The sequence below is a fragment of the Archocentrus centrarchus genome, chromosome 1 (genome assembly GCF_007364275.1).
Source record: "Archocentrus centrarchus isolate MPI-CPG fArcCen1 chromosome 1, fArcCen1, whole genome shotgun sequence".
Lineage (NCBI taxonomy): Eukaryota > Metazoa > Chordata > Actinopteri > Cichliformes > Cichlidae > Archocentrus > Archocentrus centrarchus.
This window is the reverse complement of record NC_044346.1, coordinates 37,397,002-37,410,199: the sequence shown is the minus strand read 5'-3', so window position 1 is coordinate 37,410,199 and position 13,198 is coordinate 37,397,002. Positions and strand designations below refer to the sequence as shown.

Below are 13,198 nucleotides of genomic sequence, written 5' to 3'. Positions count from 1 at the left end.
TCAACAGATGCTCTGTTGGCAGTGGTAGCAAACTGTACTGCTGCAGCAAAAAGCAGCTTTTTATACTAAATATTCAGGCTTTAGGAGGCACTCTCCCTGAAAGGGAAGAAAAACTCTATTGAAAGGCTCTGATAACCTTTAAGGTGACATTCATCTCCACTGTTGCATACATGAGGCAGACCAGAAACTGGAAGACAGCCAGAAATTTCAACCATTAAACTAATAATTCACCAAAAGACTTGCAGCTCGCTCGGAGCAACCTTTAAGTGCTTCACTTTAAACTTAAAAAACTATCACACTACACAGACATTTGATCTTCCAGCCAAAATAGTTGGGCTCTGAATCTGGAGCTGTTTGCACACAATCTCTAAATCTCTAAAGGCGTAAGTGAAAGCACAAACGTCCAAACCAGTTGGATCATGCATTCAATGGCTTTAATCTCGACAGCTCCCTGGTACGAAGCCCATGTAATGGCTCCCATGTGAAACTCGATAATTTGGTGCCGTGTGTTTGCAGCCCCTCGCCCAAACCAAAGGCAGTAGTCCCCGTGATGAGAGTGCTTCTGAAGCAGATTGTGTCTTGTTGTGTGCTAGATTAAATCTTTATAAAGCATTTTTAAATCTTGCTGTGTGAGGGGGAAACACCTGGAAGCATCAAGTATTATGTTTTGGGTTTTTTTTTTTTTTACTTATAAAAAACTAATTACCTAAGCTTCCCCCGAAGTTAGCGTGGGCTCAAACCTAGAGATATGGTAAGGAGCTCGGGTACTCTGGAGTGGTTCAGAGTAGAGTGGCTGCTCCTCCACATTGGAAGGAGCTAGTATAGCTGGTTATCTGACCAGGATACCTCTTAGATGCCTTCTCAGAGAGGTGTTCAGAGGACGTCCAACTAGCACAAGGCCCAGGGGCAGACCCAGGGCAAGCTGGAGAGATCACGTCTCTCGGCTGGCTTTTTAAAGGCTTCACTGTCCCCCTCAAAGAAGCTGGAGAAAGTGGCTGAGGAGAGGGAGGTCTGGGCATCTCTGACCAGGACGAGTTAACTGGCAGAGATTGGAGGGATGGATGGATTTAATATTTCACAGTGAAATATAATTATCTTAACATGATGATCAAAGGGATAAAATCTGTTTACCAGTGTTTTTTTAACCATGCTGACCATCCAGGAAGGAATGCTGCAAGTTAAATATTTGACCAAATGCACTCCGTGTGAAACGCTTTTCCTCTGGGGACAATTTTAAGAGGCACTTGAAGAACAAAAAGGCTTTTGAATTTAATATTGCAGCTACGGCTGGCTGAGTAGGGCTGTGTTAATAATAAAGAACAGAAACATGGAGACGCGGGCTCTGGATTATCAGTGAGAAGGAAAAGCAGAGGGCGAGGCACTGAAGTGACTCAAATGACTTGCAAAGTCACAAAAATGTCTGGTTGCGGATGACTGGTTTTTGCCACTCATCCCAAATACAAAGTCAAGAAGTACTATTCTGATTGGTCCTGCCCCCAATTTGTACCATTGTCTTCAGCACACCCATGAACTGATGCCTGCACTCTGTTCAGCTGGCAAGCTTGTAGGACTGGCATACATATGCAGGCACATTATTCACACACTGCTTAAAAAGATATGAATGAAGGGAGGTGCATCTTTAGTCTCTGTCCACTGAGTCACATCCTGGCCTCCTGTGTTGTCCCCTCCTGCTCTGCATCCTCTTTAAACGGATTATGTCAACACACACACACACACACTAAGGTCGTAACACATATACACAGAGAGTCAGGATGTAATAATAATAGTCACACACTCACCATTAGTCTCTGAGCACAGCACACACTCAAGCTCAATGAGTGCAAACACGAAGCGGTGACTCACTGTGGAGACAGCAGCATCCATTCATTACTCTGCTGCATGGGACACCAGTGATGGCGGGCTTTGGGGGTGGGATGCAAGCCTATACATGAAATGAGCTACAAAAACATATGAAGCTACATACTCTTATTTCATTAGAATACTGTAAACAATTATATTTATATATGTCCAATTACAAGTGCACATGCTTTTCCCAATTTGTGAACATATATAATGTGTCTTTGTATTATGTATCTGTTTAATCTCAAATTATATATATGTCTTTTATACACAGGTCTCTCTTGATAAAGACCTAAATAGCAATTAGACAACGTGTTTAAGTAAAGGATTTAATAACGATCATAATTATCATCAACACATGTACATGCATGCACTGAGAATGTCACAGTTGTATAAATAGTACTATAATTCTTAAACAACACCATTTATAAGGCACTCTCCTCTGCAAACACAAGGTGAGATCAGGTCCTTAAAAATCAAAAACCATCCTTGGATCGTATTTTGAAGATATTCATATTTTTAGGTCTCTCGGTGGAAGTCCATTTCCGGGAAGTTGACAACATTGCAGGGAGTCAAATCAAACCAACGGTCCAGGCATTGAAGATTGTGTTGGTGTGACCAAAAAAACTCCAGAGTTTTCTCCCACAGTTACAGGTTAAAACAGAAGTCCCTGCTGACAGTCTCAATGTGGGGGGATGAATTCACAGCGCACAGCGGCATAAATTTAAAAGAACATGACAAGTTTCATTCCTCACCTGAGATGCTGCCTTTGGGCCTGGACACTGTGGACTCTTCAACTGAAGCTGCTCAGTTGTAGCCACAGACCCATCTCTTATCACCAGCTATGAAATTCCACATGCAATTCAGGTCAGTTTGAAGCAGACGTTTGAGGTCCACAGTGAAATTGACGAGCACTGAGCGGAAGCAGTCAGAATGGGACTTTCAGAGACCAAAGTGACACCCACAGCCACCATTCTCAGAAAGTGGCATTTCAATCGTCTGAGAACTTATTAAAGTTGCTTAAAGTTATTCTTTTTCCTTTAGTTTGTCACTTATCTGTAAAATATTCATCTTTCCAGCTACTATATGACACACAATTGCAAGTATATGGTTCCTGATGGGCCATCTCATCTCTGAAGACCAATCACAGAACAACAGTAGGTATATGCGGTTCTGGTGATACAATTTAGGACACACACACACACACACACACACACACACACACACACACACACACACACACCCAATGATTACTGACACTATATACTGTCAAACCCTGCCCATAAATACAGACGATGCGCAGCCTTCATCTTTGGAGGTCTGTGCATTTAACGCTTAACATCATCTCTACCCTCACTTTGCCTCCTTCCTTCTATCAGAACACCTCTGCTTCGGCAAAACACTTAAGAGCAGCACATGCTACTTTAAAAGGAAGGAGAAATTTACATGCTTTCCAGGAAGCAGCAATCAATGAAACATATTACTGCTTCACTCACCAAAAAATAAAAAGCATTTTGTGTCCAACCTATAAGCTTAGTAGACCTCTGCTGCAGCTCACAACCAAACAACTGTTCCTCGTTATCTAGAGTTAATCTCTTTCTAACCTTTACCACATGATGAATGCCGTCTCCTGTCGCCTTCCTCATAAGCACACCATTTCCAGATGTAATGGTAGATGTTCATATTTCTTCCACCAGGCTAATGGTTTTCTCTGAGGCTCCGGCTGGACTGCGTGCACGAGGAAAGCCAAGGGGAGATAATTAGGAAAACTTCCGCCTACCGTTATTCACTCTACAGCTTCCTGTACACACGGTCATCAGGTGAACTCAGATGGGATTCAACCAATTTGGTAGCTGAGAAGTGTCCTCAAAGGGAATAATGTACTGCAAGAGTGGTGTTGGTTACTGAGCTGGAAGCTAAGAGAAAAAGTCCTGAAGAACCAAAACCAAAAGGTTCAATTAACTTTTCCTCAATCGGCCAAGTCATTTTTTTCCTTCTTCAAAATTCAGAATGGAAATTGGAATGATTCTAATTTAATGACACACCCAGTCCTCTGCTGTGCTTTACTGCAGTGTCAGCACAAATCGTGAAGAAACCACATCACCCTGCTGCTGGCCGCGCAACAGCTGCACGAAACCAGTCAGCATGGGGAACGTTTCGGTTACTGATAAACTCTAACATCAGTCAAACACAGCCAAACACTGAATGCAATGACGCGGTGCTGCAAACACACCTCCAAGATGATATCAGTAATCACGGGTTGTTTGGACTGGTGGCGGCAGGGTGGAAAAATGATAAATATGCTTGAGTGCACAGTGCTGAACTGCTGATGTCATTTCCACAAACTCTAGCAGACGGTGGTTGCCTAAAGTCACACCGGTGTGTCCCTCCTGAAAAATCCCTCTGCCAGATGAGCATGTTTGTGAAAAGGTAGCTTCCTTCTAAGAGAGAACCGACAGTGCTGTTAATTAATGTGTCATCTCTGTCCCTTTTGTAGTTTCAGGGATTCAGTCACTGCCTCATTGTCTCAGCCTTAATTGAAAAAGTACCCTTCTGGCAGTCAGTGCTTTTGAATACTGTCTGAGTACCATTCAGACTGCACATTCATACTGTAAAATAAGAGCGTGAGCGTTTTGTATGAAGCTTTTATTCTGCTTTCTTCATGATGAAGTCCTGGTTTTAAAGTCATACTTTGTCCATAGTTCACAAAGGATTTAACAGTGATGACTCAGCATATAAAACGACATGTACACATAACTGTTTGATATGGGTGGCCCTTGTTGGAGAGGTGATAACTACCTCAGTAACACCAGTTCAGAGTTGGACCGTCAGTCCTGTATGGAAGATGGAAACTGACCATGTGATGTTCTTACATTTGCACCGTTTCTTGGTTTCTACCAGTTTCCTGGTCAAGTCTGAGGTTAGCATAAGAGTGCTGATCAGTATTTGAAAAAGAGTAACTGCAGAGGAGACAACAGCGCTAAAGCGATCACCATCAGCTGCACCAATTCCAAATCTATTACCACCAGAGTGCATATATTTAAAAGGGTAATCTGCTAATTATGTTTTCATTTCCATGACGGTTGTTAGACTTCTGAGAGTAAAGTTTGATTTATACATCGGACCTAAATTTAACCAGAGTAGTAAGCACTCTACCCCAGCGGTTTTCAACCGTTTTATCCCAGCCAAGGGTAAATACACCCAGACTGTAGTTCCCTGCACTATACAGAACTCACATTCGAAGCTCAGACAGTTTTGTTGCACCCATTTCAGTTTAAAGGCGGCCATGTTTCTCATAAAAAGGCATGATTGGTTTCAAACTTCCCTGGCACAATATTAGCAGCGTTACATGTTACACTGCCTTCCAGTTGAAGCCATAAGGATTCAATGCAGGATTATAAATCAGGCTTAATTTTTTTTTTTTTTTTAACACAGCTATAACACATCTTGTGGAAACTGAAGTGAAAAATGCTGGATCCTTTAACTCTGCTCAGCCTCTGCATCCTCAGGGTTGTCTGTCAGGTTTCAGAAAGTTCCCTGCACAGAAGATATTATGCAACTATTTCTGCAGACTGAGTTATATTCCTCATGACAAACTAAATGGAGTGTTATATTTCAAATTTCCAGTGAGCCCTTTAAAAAAAAAAAAAAAAGATTAGATAAAAATGATTAGGCTGAACATAAAAGAAGAATATTTGCAATCCTGCTGCTATTATTATTATTGTGTTGTTATAGGAACAGCACATAGACGGTGTTATTTATGTAAAATATTAACACAACCGGCACAACAGCTGCCCCATTGACTCATGCTCATAATGTCAATACTAAAGGAAACTGTAACGGCCTTTTAAAAAATACAACAAAAGACTGTAATATAACCCAAGCCTACAAAGTGTGTTGCATCATTAGCAGCTACACAGAAACCCTCCACTTGTACTTGTCGTCTGCGTGTAGCTTGGTGTTTCCAAGGTGATAAGAGAAGACTGCAGATCTAATCAAAGTGAAGTCTTTGAGGTGCAGCTCTGTGATACATTATGCAGAGAGGAGCAGGCGAGTGGACGGCAGGGGTTCACGGGCTGCAGCCGGGAAGGAGAGCGAGCTAAAGAGAGAGTTGCAGGAGAGGAAAAAGTTACAGAAAGAGACAGACCAAACCTGTTTGGCAGCAGCAACATGTTCAGCAATTTAGGAACAATGTGCTGGCTTCGAGAAGACCATCTGACAAGACAAGCGCATCACCTTTCATCTAGATAACAAACAACAAGCAAGTCAAGAGGGGAGAGTTTCAAACTAGATTCCCAGACAAATAACAGCGAGGACAGGGAGAGGAAGAAGGGTGACGTGCACAGAGAAAATGAAAGTGAACAAGTGAGGCTTGAAAGAGAATAGCACAGCAGACGAAGCAAACAGAGACAGAAAACTCAAAGAGAAGCTGAAAACTAAAGTATCGCATAACTTCTAGTTTCTTGGTGCCATGTCTGTGAAACAAAAGGAGTCCTTGGTTGAATCCAGTCTGAGCTCTACAAGATAACACAATGAAGTCAGTCGATACGAGCACAGACAGCAGGAAAAAGAAAAAGATGATGCTCAAGAAAGATGGCTGACAAACTGATGGAGGTAAGGTACATACACAGTGACGGAAAGGGAAAAATTATGAGAACAATGAAGAAAGCTGAGAGTTTACAAGAGAAGGGAAATTTTTAAATATTCAATATGACTAAATTATACAGGAAGTAGTCTTGATCACAATTAGAAAGAGCTCTTAAGCTCAGGCATGAGTGAATGGGTGTTAGTTCTGCTGACCAGTGCCATGCATTGCATCATACACTGCAACAAAGCACTGGCACTGTGGTCTCTGATGCTCAGCATGCTCAGGGACATCTAGGACTATGCACTTATATAGTTACACTTATTATACTCTTATTTTGAGTGTAAAAGAAAATGGCACATGGACTGCTGCTTACACAGTGTTATTCTACCCTAACTCAGCACTCAAAGCTTTCAGCATCTTAAATAAGGACACTTCAGCATGTGGTCTGGGGAGCCGCTGATTGAACCACCAACCTTCCAATTGGTAGACGACCCGCTATGCTTCCTGAGCCACAGCGGCCCCAGCGTGTTCACAGTGAGCACTCATACGGTTAAGTGTGAAATGCTGTTCACTTCTCACCAATAATGATGATTATGGCTACTTAGTATAAAGGGAGGGACTACCAAAACTTTTATAGCCAGAAAGAGGAAGATGCGTCGTCAGCACAGATCTTGATGCCAATTTCTACAAGCTAGCTAACACTGCTGGTTTTTGCCAGGCTCTGCAGTTAAAGCACATCACACATGTTGTGTTGTTGTTTGGTGTTTGTGAGTGTTAGCTTAGTGTCATCTTTACTGTTAAAATTTTTAATATTACGTGCTGTCAGGGGCTGATAAGTTGCATAAATTCACAAAATTCAGTGGCTATGCTATAACATACTCTTGTATAAATACCAACTACTAGAACATTCTTTTATATTTTCACATTAGATATTAATATATTTTTATCTTGTGCGCCGTGCTTAATGAACAGCATCAATACTGTTATATTCTGTGTTTTTTACAGTGTTAGAGCTGCAGTCTACAGGTGTACAAGGAATTTTTTGTCAGTGCTGGAAAAATGTACACTTACATCTAGAACAGTGTGGGACGCGGCGCCTCCACTGGACTGTAAAGGCATTGCAGCTTACCAAAACAATTTTCAAAATATAAATATAAAGAATTCAAGACTAATGCATTAAATCTCGATCGATCCATTCTCTTGCACTTATCCTGTTCAGGGTCGCGGGGGAGGGGGAGGGGGGGGCTGCAGCCTATCCCAGCTGCCATAGAGGCAGGGTACACCTGTACAGATCGCCAGCCTGTCGCAGGGCTAACACACAGAGACAGACAACCATTCACACCTACAGGCAACTTAGAATCACCAATTAAGCTAACCCCAGTGCATTAAATCTATGTAATGAAAATGTTATATTTTTCTCCATTAATCCAACCAATAACTTTTTTTTTTTTTACTTGACTTCTGTAAAATTGTAATTGACAAAATTCCAACAGTAATTAGTAGAACAGAAATTAAGTGGTGGCTATCTGTTATTAAATAAAAAAAAATAAATAAATGAACATAAAAAAGTAACTCAAAGTTTTTTCTAGTGCTATTGAGTACCTACTCTGAAGCAAGAGATAAAAAAAAAAAATACCACAAAAGGTATGAAAACACTTTCTGCTGTGTGAACACAGAAAAAACAACAAAAACACAGTGAAGTTCTAAAAGGTCCAAAAACTATGAAGAAATTTCTGCTGCCCAGAAGCACATCGTATTTTACTGAACTATTCAAAACTGGGTGCAACTGCAGAGGCTGTTACAGAGCATGCTGGATAATCTGCATCAAACTACCCAAGAACCATCACAAAGCTGAAAGGATGCCTCTTCTTCATTGTAGTGCAAAGAAAGCAGACAGCACAAAATAATTTGGGAAAAGAAAAAAAAAAAAACCTCCACAGGCAAAAGAAGAATGGTAGGAACAAGAATGAAAAATAAAGATGGACGTGAGAGTCCTGATTTGAGGTGGAGTGGAAAACACGAGGTCAGAGAGCGAGAGAGAGAAAGAGAGAGAGATATGTTAAGGGAAGAAAGAGTGGGAGGTAGGTTGGTAGAGAAAGTGAGTGGGCAGCAGCCGGACCGAGTTTGCCTTTCTCTGTGTGTTTTTTGTCCACGAGGGTTAATTTAAGAGTACAGAAGCAAACAGAAAAGCATTCGTGACAGCAGGTTGGCACAGCTAAACTCTCTGGGCAGCTCAACTGTTGCAAACGCTGCTCTTCCATATCAACGTGACAGGGTGGGGTGGGGGTCCCATTTGGTCTAATATTCACCATCTCGCCTCATCTGAAGTGAAGTTATTGCACAGTTTCTCAGCGCTGTCACAAAGCAGGTAATACGTGCGGTTTAATTGACTGCTCTGTCGATGCTTTATGTAAGGTGTGTTGGCGAAAGCTGCACCCCAGTGTGGAGCTGCAGAGTGTGAATCCTCAGGCTGGAAAAAGGAACCGCTTTCTCACCCTCCCACTCCTCCTCCTGCACTCCTACCACCACCATTTGCTGCTGACCTCTCGGGTCGACCAAGCCCGAGCCTACATTCCTTCAGCTGCTGTCTCCTGGGATGTTTCTTCCTCCACCCTCCTCTTACCACACGTGTTACTTATGAACTATCTTACCAAACAGCCACACACTGTTGTATTTTTACTTCTGCCTCCTCATGAGGTTTTTTTGGCGGGCATGTAGGGTTTCAGTAGCATGCCAACGAGATGAATTGGATTTTGACGTGCCTGATATTATCTCTTTTTCTTTGAGCATCTCCACCCACCCACCCCCCAAAAAAGAGAAAAAAAACTGTCCATTTTCTTCTACCCTCGGAGACCATGTTGGCACTCTGTTACAAAGTCTTGACAGAAAAAAAGGCCATGATCAAATCCAAGCCTATCTGAGCAGATTAAAGCATATTCGCGGGCGGTTTGAAATCCAATTCAAATCCAATAACAGCAAATGCAACTCAGCTCAAGCACTCAGATCAAATTTCAAGTGTCTGCTTATTTTTTGAGTCACTCCCCTGAGGATATGCATTTCTTTCTGCAAGAAGCAAAGAGAAAAAAAAAAAAAAAAAAAAAAAAAAAAAAAAAATTATATATATATATATATATATATATATATATATATATATATATATATATATATATATATATATATATATATATATATATATAGACACTACGCCACCGTGCACGGCAGGTTTATCTCCTCGAATGTTAAAAGATAATAACCAGCTGAAATAACATTATCATCATAGCTACTGGACAACTACTGATACCCGAACTGATGCAACACACCAGCAGCATATAAAGGCTACGAAAGTGTCCAACCTTTTGTGAGCACCGCCCACAGTTTCCTACTTCTTATATAGCAGACGTGGTCCACCACCACCACCGTTCTAAAAACTGAGGGAAAAGATCTAAACTGATCACTGGATGAGAAGCTAAACTTAATCTAGGAAGCTATCGACTAATTTGGTGACTTAGCCTCTAGAGATAATGGTCAATATTTCAGCTGATATCAGGGGGTTTACAAAAAATTCGAATCAGAAGCTAGTTTGTTGTTTACAGGTGATTTTTGGCAAAGTTCTCCACACAGGCTGCGCACCTATATGCAAACACAGCCTGGTCACTAGGACTACAAACCAGACAGTTTCAGGTAGCAGAAATCTTGTTCATTGCCTACAGACTGTGCATGTTACCCTAAACTAACTCTGCTGCATTTAATGGCTAGATACAAGGTCTATGAAGTGGATGCTGAGAAAAGAAAGTGACTTTTTTAGCTTTTGAATGATTCATTTTATAGCCAGAAGTATTCAACAGTGCATCTTTTCCCCATAACAGATCATTTTCTTCATAAATGCCCTGGATTAAAAAAAATGCCAAACAGTAGTTAAACAAAACAGGACTGAGGATTTGACCTCTTCAATCTGCCCCCCAAATTGTCCCAAGCTCAAAGGTACTCAGTGTCATTTGCACAGAAAAACACTGAAAGGTTTACGGAGTTCGACATCATCTTCCTGTTCGACGACATCACAACCTTTGTGAAAGGAGGATTTATTACTCCTTTCATGACAGACTGCTGTATTAGCTCCACTGGCTTTAGCAAAGTAAACTGAGCGTATCTTTGGCATTTCTGCAGACAGATTTCTTTCAGCTAATTCAACAACAAAGGCAGGGACACCAATTTGTCAGCAATAATCCAATATCAGCAGATATCAGCAGCATTTATTAGAAATATTGGATGTGAGGATTAGATTTCATCCTCTTTTTTTTAGGGGGGGGCAGTGTGGATCTTCATGTTTGTAGAAAAGCAGAAATAAAATCTTGGCCCAAACTTTTGAGTGACACATCTGAACCCTTACAGCTTGCACCATTACTGTGATCCGTGTCGGTAAACGGCAGAGCATTGTCTAAACATTGGAAATGCAGACAGTCACTAAAATGTGACTTCCTGCTGTCACAGTGAGCAGTCATGTGACTTCCCTGCTTTCTCTACCCAAACAGAGAAAGTCTGTCTTGCCTCTCTGCATTCACTCTCCATCTCAGTTCCTCCCATAAGCTAAACTTTCTTTCAGACCTTTATTTTGGAGGACTGTCATCTGCTCCAATGAGTTCCCCAATATTTGGAGGAGGACAAACACCAAGGAGCCTCTGGGAACAGGACAACTGCTGCTGCTGCTGGCATCAACGAATAAATGTACACACACATATAAACTTACAACAGCTGAGTTTACAAAAACACAGAATGCATCTATTTAAAAAAAGTATGAATTGCTGTCAACAGCATGTGGGTGTTTTGTTGGCATATACTGCATGCAAGAAATATAACGGAGCCGGCCCAATATGTTATCTAAAATAAACTCATTCACTCTCTTAATGTGTTTTTCTCTATAGCATCATTGATTGGTTACTGGTTGGTTGATACTGGGTTATTACAGGTATATGTTGTCTACATTGCTCCAATCTGAAATCCTGTTTTTCTTTTAAAAATGTGATGAGAAAAACAAGTGATTTATAGTTTGTATAGTTTATCTAGCAGGGACGCTCAGACTGGCCTTTACTTTAAGCACCGTCTGCAGCACATGCAGCAGAGTAATGTCACAGCTGTGCAAAAATATGATCCTAAGACTGTATATCTAAAAAGTCAAATGGGCAGTTTGCCACTGATTGGCCATGACTGGTGACTGGCCAATCAGCCTCACAATTACGAGCTGATCTGCTACAATCAGCTTGTAATTATGAGCCTATCCTGTAACTACTGCATCACTGCAACAACTGTTCATCATGCTGCTAACTCTGCAGGCAGGAGTCTCCCAGTGTGGCAGCTGCTGTTTATGGGTTTTCTGAATTGCACACAAACTGAATTATTTCTCAGTTCTCTCTTTTTTTTCTGCTTATAGAAATTTCAGTGAAAGTAACTGTTGTTAAACATTTATTAGCACCAACTCGCTAAAGATCTAACATTGTGGAGGTCTACATACACTGCAGCCCTACGCCGGTATGTAAATGTTAGAGCAAGAGGGATACACTGCCAAGTGATTTTGTTGGGTTTTATCTGTATAAAAAAAATAACCTCTGTCAAACGTGAGCATTTCCTTTTGAGGTTTGAGTGAAAGTGGAAGGAGGTCTTATAAGCTGGTGTAGTTGTGGAGAAAATGTTATTAAAGGTCAGTGCTCTATAATGAACATAAATTAAAAAAAAAAAGTTGGAAAAATAAATATGTATGCTGTCAATTATAGCTGTTGGAAAGAAAATTTGAATGAGCAGGTCAGGAAAAAAGTAAAATGCAGATTCGGACAAGAAAATCTCTTTTTTCAGTTTCAGCATCAGCGCTGAAAATACAACACTGCCTCCAAGTTTCAGACGTGCACCGGTGCCTTCACGTTTTCTACACACTGAAAGGGAACTTTAAACAGTCTTTAACCTGCCAGCTCACCAGGAAGAGGTCCATGCAATGTCAGATTGAGCACATCAGAGAGTTTTGAGAGTTAATGAATGGTCATCAAATGCACTGCCTACTGTATGGTCTACCCCAGTGCCACCCCTCAGAGTATTTCCAGCACCCACACAGAGTTTTGTGCATGTGAGAACCTTCAAACCTGATTCTTCCACAATTGTCTGAAATGTATAAAAACAGCTCTGAATTAGACGCCAAGAACATCCATGTAAGAGCTGCGGTTAACACGACGGCTCAACGTCTTTTTATCAGCGTTATGTACAATGAAATGTTTTGTCTGAAAACTCTCAGAGTGAGCAAGCTGATAAATTTAAAGTTGGCAGAGCTTTAAGCAAACATCAGCAGAATCAATACCACCGTACCAGGAGGCAGCGGAGGAGTTCATCGCTCTAATATTCAAGCAGTTTACTGAGAAGTTATTGTTTATTGAAAGGCAGGTGATCACAGAAAGGACACAACCTTCAAAGACAAGGACTACCGAAACATCAAAAACATGCAAGTGGCTTTATAATATAATATAATATAATATAATAAAGGCCAAGTCTTAAACTCCCTTTAATTCATTTTATGTTGACTACAATCATTATTTGATTTAATCCTGAATGTAAGTGGTGTGAATCAGTGTGAATCAGTGTTTGTGGTCTCAGTTAAAGACATCAGAAAGGTGGATACACTCACCCTGGGCTGCCAGTTTTCATACTGCTTCTGCAGGTTGGCCCCAATAGTCTCCAGAGCTTTCTGTGGACTCATCGACAGAGGATCTGGGA

The 13,198-nt window shown here is 41.1% G+C and overlaps 1 protein-coding gene across 6 annotated transcripts in view; it reads right to left on the bottom strand.

Annotated features, from left to right (window-relative positions):
* rptor (regulatory associated protein of MTOR, complex 1) overlaps positions 1–13,198 on the bottom strand; it is a 189,724-nt gene that overhangs the window by 147,373 nt on the left and 29,153 nt on the right. For all 6 annotated transcript variants that reach the window (XM_030744394.1, XM_030744142.1, XM_030744057.1 and 3 more), the window contains exon 4: positions 13,110–13,192. In XM_030744394.1, coding sequence (XP_030600254.1) covers positions 13,110–13,192 — 83 coding nt within the window. The remainder of the gene's footprint in view (positions 1–13,109; positions 13,193–13,198) is intronic.